Consider the following 13,400-nt stretch of genomic DNA (forward strand, 5'->3'; position numbering starts at 1 on the left):
TGAAGTCCAGGGCCGAGGGCCTCCACTCAGAATCCGGAGAGCGTGGCCAATACCTAGAGTCTGGAGGGCAGGGCCATTGTACAAATCGTCTCAGAAAATAGAAGATTATTTTCAAGCCTTGAGGGCTAATGTAATGTGTTCTGCTGATTTGCTTGGTGCCTGTTATCCCTTCTTTCCCTCCAGTTTCTTCCATTTGTAATGGAAACATATAGCTTTGTGCCTGTTCCACTATTGTGCTTTGGAAGCAGATAACTTGTATTCTAGATTTCACAGATGAGGAAGAATTTTTGGATTTTGGACTTGCAGTTGATTTAAGACTTTTGCTATGATATGATGGGGTGAATATGTTTTACATGTGGCAAGGACATGAATTTTTGGGGGCCAAAAGGTAGAGTGTCATGGATTGAAATGTGCCACCCCAAAATACGTGTATCAGTTTGGCTAGGCCATGATTCCCAGTATTGTGTGAGTGTCCACCATTTTGTCATCTGATGTGATTTTCCTATGTGTTGTAAATCCTATCTCTATGATGTTCATGAGATGGGATTAGTGGCAGTTACGTTAATGAGGCAGGACTCAATCCACAAGATTGGATTGTGTCTTGAGGCAATCTCTTTTGAAATAGAAAAGAGAGAAGCAAGCAGAGAGACATGGGGACCTCATACCACCCTGAAAACAGCACTGAGAGCAGAGGACGTCCTTTGGACCCAGGGTCCCTGCGCCTGAGAAGCTCCTAGACCAGGGGAAGATTGATGACAAGAACCTTCCTTCAGAGCTGACAGAGAGAAAAAGCCTTCCCCTGCAGCTGACACCCTGAATTTGGACTTCTAGCCTACTAGACTGTGAGAGAATAAACTGCTGTTTGTTGAAGCCATCCACTTGTGGTATTTCTGTTATAGCAACACTAGATGACTAAGACAGTATGTTTTTGAGATTCATCCATGTTGTTTCATGTATCTATAGTTGGTTCCTTTTTATTGTTGATCATCTCTATTGTATGAGTATACAGCACCTCCGGTTAGTGGGCTTTGAGTTATTTCCAATTCTGGCTAGTGTGATTAAGGCTGTGTAAAAATGGCATGGGGGCGATGTCTGACCTCCTTTAACTTCGCAAGGGGCAGGGAGAATCAAGATCAACAGCCCAAGGCTGATTCCTATGAGGTGGAGGTCAAACATGCCTCCTCTCTTCACCATCTTTATAATTCTGACACCAGCCGTTCCTCCCATGGCACTCTCTACTTCTCTGCTGGGTTTGATAATTCATTGCAATGGCCACACAGAACTCACAGACCATACTAATGATTATGGGGTTTATTAGGGAAGTAACAGGTTACAATTCAGGCTCAGGAACACCCAGGATACAGTTCTTCCATCAGGACGGCCTCTTCCCAACTGTGCTCACAGGCCCGCCTCTCCCTGGCTCTCTGTCTCTGCCCAGAGGCACTCGGCTTTCTCACATCATGGGCCGGGAAGCCCACTGTGATGTCTCTTCCTGCCAGGTCTCTGCTGCTGGGTCTTTCCTGCCAAATCTCTCCTGCCACCCCTTCTCACCATCTTCAGGGTTACATCTTGCTTTCTCTGTCGGTCTCCTGCTTCCAGGAGCTTCTCAGAGGAGGGATGCCGGGTCCAAAGGATGTGACCTCTGTTCCTGGCTGTTCTTCCCTGGCGGTGGTGGGATTCTTCTCTTTTCTACCTCTGGGGTCTCCCATTTCAAGCCCAGCGGGATGGCAAAATCAACCAATCCCTTTGGTGGGCCACAATTGCCATATCTGCATAGCTCCGCCTAGTCACTTGGGTAGAAGTTACAAGATAACTAGAAAGCCCAGGCAAAAGTGATCCGTAGCACCACAGGCCACTACGAGCATCCTTATACAAGTCTTTGTGGACCTCTGTTTTCCTTGCCTCCATCCCTTAGGCCTTGGAGTCTCCACTGGATCCTGCATTGCTGGGAGATAAGACAGGATCATGAGGGGGAGTTTGAGGGGCCAGGCCCAGATGTAGTGTGTATCGCTTGTGCTTGCAGTTCCAGGGCCACAAGCAACTGCAAGGAAGACTGGGAAATGTAGTATAGCTGCATGCCCAGGAGGAGAAGGAAGCAGGGTTTGATGAAACACCGTAGCCTCTGCTGTAGACCCTGAGGCCCACCTCATGCTGAAGCTGCTCATTCTGCTGGTTCAAACCACAACCCATTGGATTGGTGGCCTTACAGTGTGTCCTTTCCTGCCAGGTGGGCCTTCATGTAGAACCTCCCCTTTCCTTCTCTGTGCCCCTGGACAACTCCCCCTTCTTCACCAGTGCTGTCTGTGACCCCTGTCCTCCATTTTCCTTTGTCTTCACAAATGATCTACCTGAGAGAGAAGGAGGACTTCAAGGAACATCCTCCTCAGCCCTCCTCCCACCCCCTCAACACCTACAATTTATCTGTAGCCCCATCCGTGCTTCCCCCTTCTCTCCTGACTCAGGAACCTGTCCCTCTGCAAGGTGAAGTCTGCTCTGCTCCGGGTTTCTGTGGAGACCTTGCATCCTCAGTCGTCTCTCCTTTCTTCAGCCTTTCCGTCTCAGTTTGTACTCTCCCCTCACAAACAAACATACTGAAGATTTTGTCATATTTAAAAAAAGGCCCTTGCCTCGATCCTGTCTTGCCCTCTGACTGGTGCTGTCTCTGTTCACAGCCAGATCTCTGAAACAGTAGATTTCTTGCAGTCTCCTTCCTCATCGTCGGCTTTGTCCCTGACGCCCTACGGTCTGTCACGTGCTGCCATTCGGTTGAGGCTGTCTCACTGAGGTTACCTGATTGCCATACCAAGGAAACGGTGCGTTTGGTCTGGACATCTGCTGACCTTTCCTCCTGCCTTGGGGATGCCACTCTTCTCTTTTTTAAAAAAATTTACTGTGCTTTAGGTGAAAGTTTATACTGCAAGGTAGTTAGTTTCTCATTCAAAAATTCATATACAAATTGTTTTGATAATCCCTGCCATGTGACAGCACTTCCCCCTTTCCACCCTGGGTTCCCCGTGTCCATTCGTCCAGTTTCCTGTCCCCTCCTGCCTTCTCGTCTTGCTTTTTTTGGGCGGGAGTTGCCCATTTGGTCTTGTACATTTGAACTAAGAGGCACGTTCCTCACATGTTATTGTTTGTTTTTATAGACCTGTCTAATCTTTGGCTGAAAGGTGGACTTCAGGAGTGGCTTCAGTTCTGAGTTAGCAGGGTGTTTGGGGGCCATAGTCTTGGAGGTTCCTCCAGTTTCTGTCAGACCAATAAGTCTAGTCTTTTTTTGTGAATTTGAATTTTCTACATTTTTCTCCCGCTCTGTCCGGGACTCTCTATTGTGATCTCTGTCATAGTGGTTGGTGGTGGTAGCCGGGCACCACCTGGTTCTTCTGGGCTTAGGCTGGTGCACGCTGTGGTACATGTGGTCCTTTGGGCTAATATTTTCCACGTGTCTTTGGTTTTCTTCACTCTCTTTTGCTCTGGAAGGGATGGGACTAATTTATTACAGATTTTAGATGGCCGCTTGCAAGCTTTTAAGACTCCAGGTGCTACTCACCAAAGTAGGATGTAGAACATTTTTTTTATGAACTGTGTTGTGCCAGTTGACCTAGATGTCCTCATCCCTCAGCCCCAGCAACTCAGTCCCTCAAGGTGTTCAGATGTGTCTAGGAAGCTTCTATGACTTTGCCGTAGTCATGTTGTACTGACTTCCGCTGTATTGTTTGTTATCTTTCCCTTCACCAAAATTGACACTTGTCTCCTATCTAGTTAGTGATTTCCCCTCCCTATCCCTCCCCACCCTCGTAACCACCAAAGATTTTTACTGTGTGTAAACCTTTTCTTGAGTTTTTCTAATAGCGGTCTCATACAATATTTACTCTTCTGTGATTGACTTACTTCACTCAGATTCCAGATTCATTGGTGTCGTGAGATGTTTCACGGATTCATCATTGTTCTTTGTTGTGTGGTACTCCGTTGTGTGTATGTACCGTCATTTGTTTATGCATTCATCTGCTGATGGGCACTTCGGTTGTTTCCATCTTTTTACTATTGTGAATAATGCTGCAGCGAACGTGGGTGTACATACGTCTATACCTGTGCCGGCTCTTATTTCTCTAGGATATATTCCTAGGAGTGGGATTGCTGGATCATACGATATTTCTGTTTCTAGCTTTTTAAGGATGACACTTTTCTTGACACTCTTTCCTTTACCCTTTCTATCCCACTTGGCCCCTCTCTGGTCCACTATGGTGAGTTTTTTTCCTTGCCTATCCTATCTCAATGCTGATGAGCCCCAGGTGCCCTCACCTTGGATCTTTTTTACCACCTCTGCTGTGGGTGAGCCTTCTCGTGAGCGTGGTATCAGCATTGTCATTTCTTGCTGATTCCCAGATCTGTGTATCAAGCACAGACTTCTTTCCTGAGCTTCAGACCATCATATTAACAGCCACTAGACTAGACTTCCTTTCTTCTCAGATTGGCAACTTCTGTACTATGTATCTTGGCTATCATGTCACTACTGGCCATCAGACACTAAGCCAGACACACTTGGGACTCAGCCCTAGACTTCTGCCTCATCTGTCACCGCATCCTGTCCATTCTGCCTCTTAAATCCCTCTAATGCCTCCCTTGGGTTCCATGTTCTTGACACCTAGCTGTAGGCACTTACCACTCACCCATGTTATTTTACTGGGCTTTACAGTTTGTAGATGTGGTGGCATAGTGGTTAAGCGTTTGCCTGCTAACGAAAAGGTCAGCAGTTCGAATCCACCAGCTGCTCCTTGGAAACTCTATGGGGCAGTTCTGCTCTGTCCTATAGTGTTGCTATGAGTTAGAATTGGCTTGATGGCAATGGGTTTGTTTTTTTTTTTTGTTCCTTTCTTTGCCCACAGGTTGGCTGTTCTTGGTTCTTCCTTCATGTAATTTACATACATATATGTATGCGCACACATGCACACACACACACACACACACATATATATTTTTTACATGTTTTATTCCTGAATTTTTTTGGGCAGAGAAGGTTATATTTGAACTTAGAATTCTATAAAACTGAAAAATTTTTCAGTTGGATATGAGATTAGATGAAAAGATACCTTTGCCAAGAGAATTTTATATGAAAACAGTTAACATCGATATACCCTGAGATACCTGAGAATTGAGTAGGCTGTTTATTAGTCCACTGTTCTATCTGTGCATACTATCAGTTTTTAGAAAGTGTTTTGAAGCATAGTGTCTATTTAAAAAAAAGTATAAAAGGATGTCTGGAAAAGCAGTTCCGTTTTTTCCTTGTTTTCTGCTGAACCTTCATTTTTAGTATTTATTGTTCCTCCTATGGCCATGATTCTGCCCCTTCATCCCAATGCCACATGTACAGTAAATACTAACGTTGGCAGTAATAATGCATGGGTGCCGTTGTTCACAAGCTCTGTGCCTCTGATGTGGAAGTTTAGTTTCCACCTTCCCCAAGGATCTGAAGATACAGTTGATTTACATGATTGTTGGTTGAGAGGGATGACTGTGCAGAACCACACCATATGGGATAAATCTTGATTCAAGGAATATCATTAACTTAAAAATTTATCCAAAAGATTCCCAAGACCTTACAGATTGTCCTTTTATTTCCGTCTGTGTTGAATATTCTGTGAAATGTATGAAACAATTTAGGCAGTTCTTTTAAAGGCTTAATTTTGGTAATAGAATTTAATCTGTGTCAGTATTTGCTTATTTCCAAAGATAAATAAATGCCTCTTATTGCTTGCAGGTCCCTCCTTGTGGTGCATTTCTGGGCACCATGGGCTCCGCAGTGCGCCCAGATGAACGAGGTGATGACAGAGTTGGCCAAAGAACACCCCCAGGTCTCCTTCGTGAAGGTACTGCGTTTCAGTGTTGGGTTTGCTGTGGATTTGATTCTGATCTGAGACTTCGACTAGGCTCAGTGAAGTGATTTGGAGCTCAAATGTTTATAATTGGTGTTTGGGATCTATTATTTTTGCAGTAGATTATTCTTAAAAATCTTAAAATAGCCTTGCATTTCTGAAGTACCGAGTAGTGTAAAAATCACCACGCCTTCTCTACTACTTACTTGGGTGGGAGGACATAACCGGCAAGCATCGGGTTGGCAGAGGCAGAAATGTGTGAGCAAAGCAGACTGTAGGTGGTTCCCTGTGGGTAATTTGATTTTAATGTAATTAAAGTATTAACAAGACTTATTTCATTGAAAAGCTAGGTGTGGCACAGCAACTGATTCAAGAAAGGGTACGTACGGGCTGCTAGGGACCAGGGAAATAGAAAGGAGTTGCTTCCTTGGGTTGGGTAACTGTAAACCTACGGGAGAAATGGAAAGTCTTCCTAACCTGTTCAGGATGCAGAAGAAAAAGGAAGCTAGAGTCTCTTCTTTGCCTCCTTTATTTTCACTCTGGATTTGCAGGCGCCTGCACGCCTAGCTGTCTCTTGAGTGGGTTAAGTTACTAGGAGAGTGAGGGTTTTGACCGTGTGCTAGCACAGTTGGTATAGCACAGGTTAGTGTTGTCATCCAGCACTTAGTATTGGTTTAGGTAACAAGGCCAAAATAGGACTTGAGAATCTTGTTGTTTGGTGCAGTCGAGTTGGTTCCAACTCATAGCTACCCTGTGTATGACAGAACAAAACACTGCCCGGTCCTGTGCCATCCTCACAGTCGTTGTTATGTTTGAGCCCATTGTTGCAGCCACTGTGTCAGTCCATCTCGTTGAAGGTCTTTCTCTTTTTCGCTGACCTTATACTTTACCAAGCATGATGTCCTTCTCCAGGGACTGATCCCTACTGATAACATGTCCAAAGTATGTGAGGTGAAGTCTCGCCATCCTTGCTTCTAAGGAGCATTCTGGCTGTACTTCTTCCAAGACAGATTTGATCTTTCTTTTGGCATCCATGGTATATTCAGTATTCTTTGCCAACACCGCAATTCAAAGGCGTCCGTTCTTGTTCAGTCTTCCTTATTCATTGTCCAGCTTCCTCCTGCGTATGAGGCGATTGAAAACACCATGGTTTGGGTCAGGCACACCTTAGTGCTCAAGGTGATGTCTTTGCTAATTTCTAATCTTAGAAATGAATTATTGGGAAAGTGAGGCACACCCTGTATTCAAAAGCCTGAATCTTTAGGATTAAAAAAGAAAAAATAAAAATGCCACAAAACCAAAGCCGTATTTTTTTAAAAACCAGGATTTGTGAGTTCAGAGTCCATGCTGGCAAGCATACACATAACTGAGATTTAAAAAAAAGACATAATTGTATGGGTCTGTATGCCACTTTTTATGTAAACTCTGAAAACCCAGAATTCTGATTGGTTAATTAGTTTATGTAGTAGGTGGTATCATTTTCAGATAGTTTTTGCATAGGTATATATATATATATATTTTTTGGTTTTGACTAGGTAGTGCACTCAGGTTAAAAGTCAAACAAGTGTAAACAGGTTTCCACCGAGAAGACTCACACCCACTCCTCTCCCTGTCAGTCCTGTTGCCCCAAGCCCATAAGTAACCACTTGTATTGATTTTGTATGAATCCTTCCAGTGTTGCTTTATGCAAATAGAACAAATATGAATATAATAGTTAGTTTTTTAAAGTTTCAATGAAATGTGTGATGTAATCTTAGAGTATATCCCAAAAATATCAAGTATAAATAATAGAAGAGAACATGAAAACTGCATGTTTGGTCAGTGATAAAAGATAATGATTACAGGAGAAATGAATGATTAAACGTTTCAGTCGCAGGACTGATCAAGATCATGGTAATTGTTCTCTGTCCGTTTTTATGCGTGTAGTGTTTCTGGTTTAGGTAACACATTGTTCTGAGCTGCCATTGAAATGATTTATTTAAAGTGACTATAGAGTTACTTCTCGCATGGGTGCCATACTTGGCAGTGAGATTGTCTGTTGTTCAGGTGCTGAAGCATCTTAGCAGGCCAGGTCGGGAAGCCCTTGTCCTGGCGGCGGATCCCTGAGCCCGGCCGCATCTGCCATTCCGTGAGTGACTGCGGCGGTGGCGGGTCATTCTTTCAGGAGCCGTGACTTTTCGGAAACTCGCTCTACGGCTTAGTCTTTCTTTCATTAGATGTGATCAAGGGCAAAGACAATTTCCATGGGGTTTGTGAGGTAGGTAATTTAAAAGGCCACAATTGCCAAACATCAGTGAGAAAATGAGAAATAAAATATTCAAGTGATCATGGGTGTTTTCTAGTAAGAGAAACATGCAGTTCATTTTAAAACAGTTTTCTTTAGTTGATGAGAGCTTGTGGAAATTTCTAGGGCATGGAACTAATGTTTTACTACCCCTGCCTGTGTCTTTTAGTTTGATTTCTTAGTCTTTTTTTTTTTTTTTTAAATGGCTGTGATAGTTTGGCATTTTTAACTGTGAAGTATAGAGATTAGTCCATTTTTATGACTTAAATTTACAAAGTCATTGTCTTAGTCATCTAGAGCTGCTATAACAGAAACATCACAAGTGGATGGCTTTAACCAACAGAAATTTATTCTCTCTCAGTCTAGGAGGCTAGCAATCTAAATTCAGGGCACCAGCCCCAGGGGAAGGCTTTTTCTCTCTGTCGGCTCTGGGGCAAGGTTCTTGGCATCAGTCTTCCCTTGGGTGTAGGAGTTCCTCAGCACAGGGACCCCAGGCCCAAAGGATGTGCTCCACTCCTGGCTCTTCTTACTTGGTGGTAATGGAGTCCTTCTTCTGCCTGCTTGCTTCTCTCTTTTATGTCTCAAAAGAGATTGACTCAAGATACAGCCTAATTCAGTAGATTGTGTCCTACCTCATTAACATAACTGCCTCTAATCCTGCCTCCTTAACATCATAGAGATTAGAATTTACAACACATAGGTAATTACATCCGATCACAAAATGGAGGACAACCACACAACACTGGGAATCATGGCCTAGCCAAGTTAACACATTTTTGGGGGACGCATTCAATCTATGACAGTGTTGTTCAATCTTAGTGTTGGTCTCTATACACTTGCCTATTCTAGATATTTCATGTAATTAGGATCATACAATATTTGTCTTTTTGTGACTGACATATTTCACTCAGCATAATATCTTCAGGGTTCATCCATGTGGTGTAGGAAGTTTTATATAAAGGGCCTGTACCATTTGTGACACAGAGTGGGCCCTCCATGCAGGAATGCTGTTTTTGAGCATCCTTGTACTCTTCTGAATGCAGATCATTTCTAAATATCTGTATGTTTACTTTTTACTTTCATTGTTATAACTGTTTATTGTGTTAGGTGCAACGGAAACATTTCCAGAGAGTTTTAGTCCTGCAAAGGTTTAGGACTTCAGGTGGTACAAACATTACTTCTTGGTTTTAGAAGTTGCTTAACTAAGCTAACTTAAGCCTTGGGGAGACAGTGGTTTGTGTGAAAATATCAGTTGGGAAAGTTGATTAATATAGTTTGAAATGATGTTGATTGGCTTTAAAAAGCTAATTATCTTCAGGTTGATCTCGAAATGCAGGGATTTTTTCTTCCTTCACTTTCACAGCTGGAATGAGAGTAAGAATTGGAGCAAAGAAAAGCATTCGTGTTGTAGGAACGGAAACTGCCAGGGCCTGACCAGAGACCATTAAAGAGAAAATGAGAAAGTCTGAAGAGGTTAAAGTGGCAGTGACCTGCGTGTGACCTTTGATGATATTCTGGAGAACGGCTTTGCTTTCGTGGGACTCCTGTCCCTTGCTCTGGAGCATCTGTCTGTCTGTCACCCCTGCCTTTGTCTTACCAAACTCTCACCTGGGAGCTGATTTGAGCAGGACCTACAGAGGACCGTTTACTTCCCAAGGAGCCCTGGTGGCACAATGGTTAGACGCTTGTCTGTTAACCGAAAGGTTGGCCATTCAAACCCACCCAGTGGCTCCTCAGGAGAAAGCCCTGGTGATCTACTCGTGTAAAGATTACAGCCTAGGACACCCTATGGGGCACCTCTCCTCTGTCATGTGGGGCCACTATGAGTCAGAATCGACTCGGGCACCAAACCCCAACAACATTTGCTTCTCAGTGGAGTTGTCTGTAACGGGTGCCGTTGGAACCCAGCAGGATATGAGAAGAGATCAGATTTTAAAGCATATAGGAATTTGTTTTTATGAGTCAAGATGCTTAACCTGTTTTGTTCTGGTTTAAGACCATATTACCTTATGTCTACTCTGTTGCCTTTTTTGGGTTTGTATTACTTTATATCAGAATGTGGTGGTACCACCGACAGGACCCGTTTCTGAGCCTAGCACAAGGCCTCGTGTGTGTCAGGCCCTCACTCGGCAGATGTTGGTTGAAGAAAAAGAATGAACGAGGGTGAAGTGTAGGCATGCCTGTGTGATCCGCTTTCTGCCCGTCTTTGGGCTGAGGGTGGAACAGTGTGGGAGAAGGTAGCACAGAAGTTTCTAGAACTTCTGAAAGAGTGTGGTCTAAATAGCTGTCTCAGAATGCTTTGCCTGCTTTCTGCCTTATTTTCAGTTTTATTGAACAGTTGAGTGATGTCGACTTAACATTTACGGAATTTTCACATAGATTTTTTTAAATGAAATAATTGAAAATATTATTTCAAAGAGTGATAAAGAAAAAAAATAAGGCATTGAAAGAGCACGCTGACTAGATCAGATGGAAGATACGAACGAAAGACAGATTATCTTGCCTTCTACTATATAGTCAAGGCTCATTCACAGAAATACAATTGGACTGGGTAAAGCTCTAGATCAAAATAGCATTTCAAACCCACTGGAATCTTTTACTCTTTAAGAAATGCAGTGTATATACTTGAAAAACTTTTAACAATATAATTTACCAATAAATTTTATTTCCTACAGGTATAATGTGAATACAGATCTTTATTGGTTTCAAAAAGTTTATATTAAATTGACAGTCCTGTGAGGGAGAAATGTAATATGCAGGCAGCACCCTGGTTACAAACCTCTGACTTACGTACAAGCCGTAGTTATTAATCAATCCCTTTAAAGCCTATTATATTAAAAATTTGAGGTACCAACAGTGGTTCCTGATATCGAACGAGCACTGCTTTGTGACTCACATCGAAACATTATTATTGCTTTATTATTATGTTAAAGATGTTTTAGTGTATCTGAAAGTGTTTCTTTAATGTTTTGTATGCATAGGAAGGTACACCGTATACGGTATGCCAAGGTAAACGTTTGACTAACTGATGTTCCATATGAACCGCACCTCACTGTCCTGACTTACGTGCAAATTCAACTTAAAGACAGACTTAGGAACGGAACTTGTTCATAATCTGGGGACTGCCTGCGTCTTGGTTTTTCTCCAAGTATACTGTAGTATTACTAACTGCTTCAGATCCATGTTTATCAGACGTTACCTCGATGCGGGTGTCCAGGAAATGATGAGACAGCGTGCAGTCACCTTCTTTAAAACACATTTAAAAGCATAAATAGACCCAGGAGTGAGGAGCCAGCAAGGATCTGCTTAGCGTCCAGCAGCCTTGCAGGGGTTAACAGTAAACTTCATGAGACATCAATAGTAGTTTATTGAAGAAATACTCCTTTTTGCTTCCTAATTTGCAGAAGGCTGCAGCTGTCAGTCATGATGTACTGCCTCTTGGAATTAGTCAATAGAGCAAACGGCAGGAATTGCTGTGGGCAGAGAATAAGCACTGTAATCATGACATAACTGGGGTCAGTGATTTATGGATTTCAATATAGTGGTAGCTGCATATGATTGAAAATTTACAAGGTCACTAGTGCACCCAAAATTTTATTCACAGCCTCCAGGCATCTTTTGAAAATGTGCAACAAAATAAAAACCTCTGACCTGTTATGACACTGCAGGCTCGGTGGATGACACGCCAGCTCAGTGAGTCTCATTTATATGTGTAAGCGTGTCACAGGCTCTGTGCCACACTTAAGAACACAAACTCCTTGAAGGGATAGTGCATGTGAGACTGATTGACATATCCAAGTAGGAAAAAAGAACCTTTTTATAGTCAACCTGGAATTCTTTTATTTTAAAGTTGGAAGCTGAAGCTGTTCCTGAAGTATCCGAAAAATATGAAATTAGTTCGGTTCCCACCTTTCTGTTTTTCAAGGTAAGGATGAAGATGGCACAGCCGACCCCTGTGGGTAGTGGGCAGGGGGGCTCTCTGTCTTGGCTCCTCTGCCCTGCCCCCACTGCGTGAGCAAGAGCCCTTTGGCGGTGCCTGGCCAACTCCTTACTGCCTGGCCTCCTGCCTTTTGCACCAGTGCTGAGGAGTACCGTGCCAGTGGCCTGCCAGGGTCCTGGAAAAGTGACCCAGGCTGTGGAGGTCTAGCCCCAGAATTGGAGGTCTTGATAAAAACCCACATACACAGCCGTGGGCCCAAGATATCCCCTGAGTTGGATCAGAAGCTGGTTGTTTAGGGCAGCACTGAATGGAGTGACAGCATCGGGCCAGTTCTGATGGAATTAACGGCTCCTGCTGGTGCCTCAGGGCGCGGATGGGTGTTGGCACAGTTCCTCAAACAGCTCATTTACACCTAATAGCAACAGGGCCATCCCAGTCAGGGTGGGGCGTCTTTCTGTTTGGGTTAGGCTCTGGTCTAGTTTAAGATGTTGCTACCTCTTCCCAGTGTGTTCCCACGAGAGAAAGCAATTATTATGACGATCTAAAATTTAGATGCGCTGCAGGCAGCGCTGGCGGTCTGTTTTTTTGCTTCTCCAATAGTAGTTTGACCCCTTTAAAAATTGGCCAGAACTATGGATTTGTACTAGTTATACTTTTGGAGCCTAAAATACAGAGATGATGAAAGAATGCCACACATATTCTAAATGCCCTTTTCAACTTCAGAATTCTCAGAGCATTGACCGATTAGATGGTGCACACGCCCCAGAACTGACCAAAAAAGTTCAGCGACATGCGTCCGGCAGCGCCTTCCCGCCCAGCACCAAGGAGCACCCGAAAGAAGACCTCAACCTCCGTCTCAAGAAGTTAACCAACGCTGCCCCCTGCATGTTGTTCATGAAGGGGACTCCTCAGGAGCCTCGCTGTGGTAAGAGCACGTACACAGGATGGGCGATTCACAGTGGAGGGTACAGTGGAGACAGGGTGTGCTTCTTCCAAGCTGTACTGTGCGTCTCACGCTTGTGCTCAGTTACCTTAGAAAGTCAGAAGGTTACCCCTCCCAGTGGCATTATGCAGTTACATAATTAGAATTAGTTGGCATTGTCGACTCAGAGACTGTTGGAGCCAAAAGGGATCTTAGAAGTCATTTAATTCAAGATCTTTGTTTTATATGCAAGTACTCAGACCCAAAGGGGACGGTGACTCACCCCAGGTCGCCCAGTGGTGGTTGGAATTGGGTTCCCGCTACCATACTGCCTGTGTTTAGTTAGTTTTGCTGATCACAGGTACCTTCTCTTTCTCGGCAACC

At 43.7% G+C, this 13,400-nt stretch overlaps 1 protein-coding gene across 1 annotated transcript in view; it reads left to right on the plus strand.

Moving 5' to 3' along the window:
- GLRX3 (glutaredoxin 3) overlaps positions 1-13,400 on the plus strand; it is a 31,510-nt gene that overhangs the window by 2,231 nt on the left and 15,879 nt on the right. The window contains exons 2-4 of the mRNA XM_004374937.3: positions 5,756-5,864; positions 12,005-12,079; positions 12,818-13,019. Coding sequence (XP_004374994.1) covers positions 5,756-5,864; positions 12,005-12,079; positions 12,818-13,019 — 386 coding nt within the window. The remainder of the gene's footprint in view (positions 1-5,755; positions 5,865-12,004; positions 12,080-12,817; positions 13,020-13,400) is intronic.

The sequence above is a fragment of the Trichechus manatus genome, unplaced genomic scaffold (genome assembly GCF_000243295.1).
Source record: "Trichechus manatus latirostris isolate Lorelei unplaced genomic scaffold, TriManLat1.0 scaffold00031, whole genome shotgun sequence".
NCBI classification, from domain to species: domain Eukaryota; kingdom Metazoa; phylum Chordata; class Mammalia; order Sirenia; family Trichechidae; genus Trichechus; species Trichechus manatus.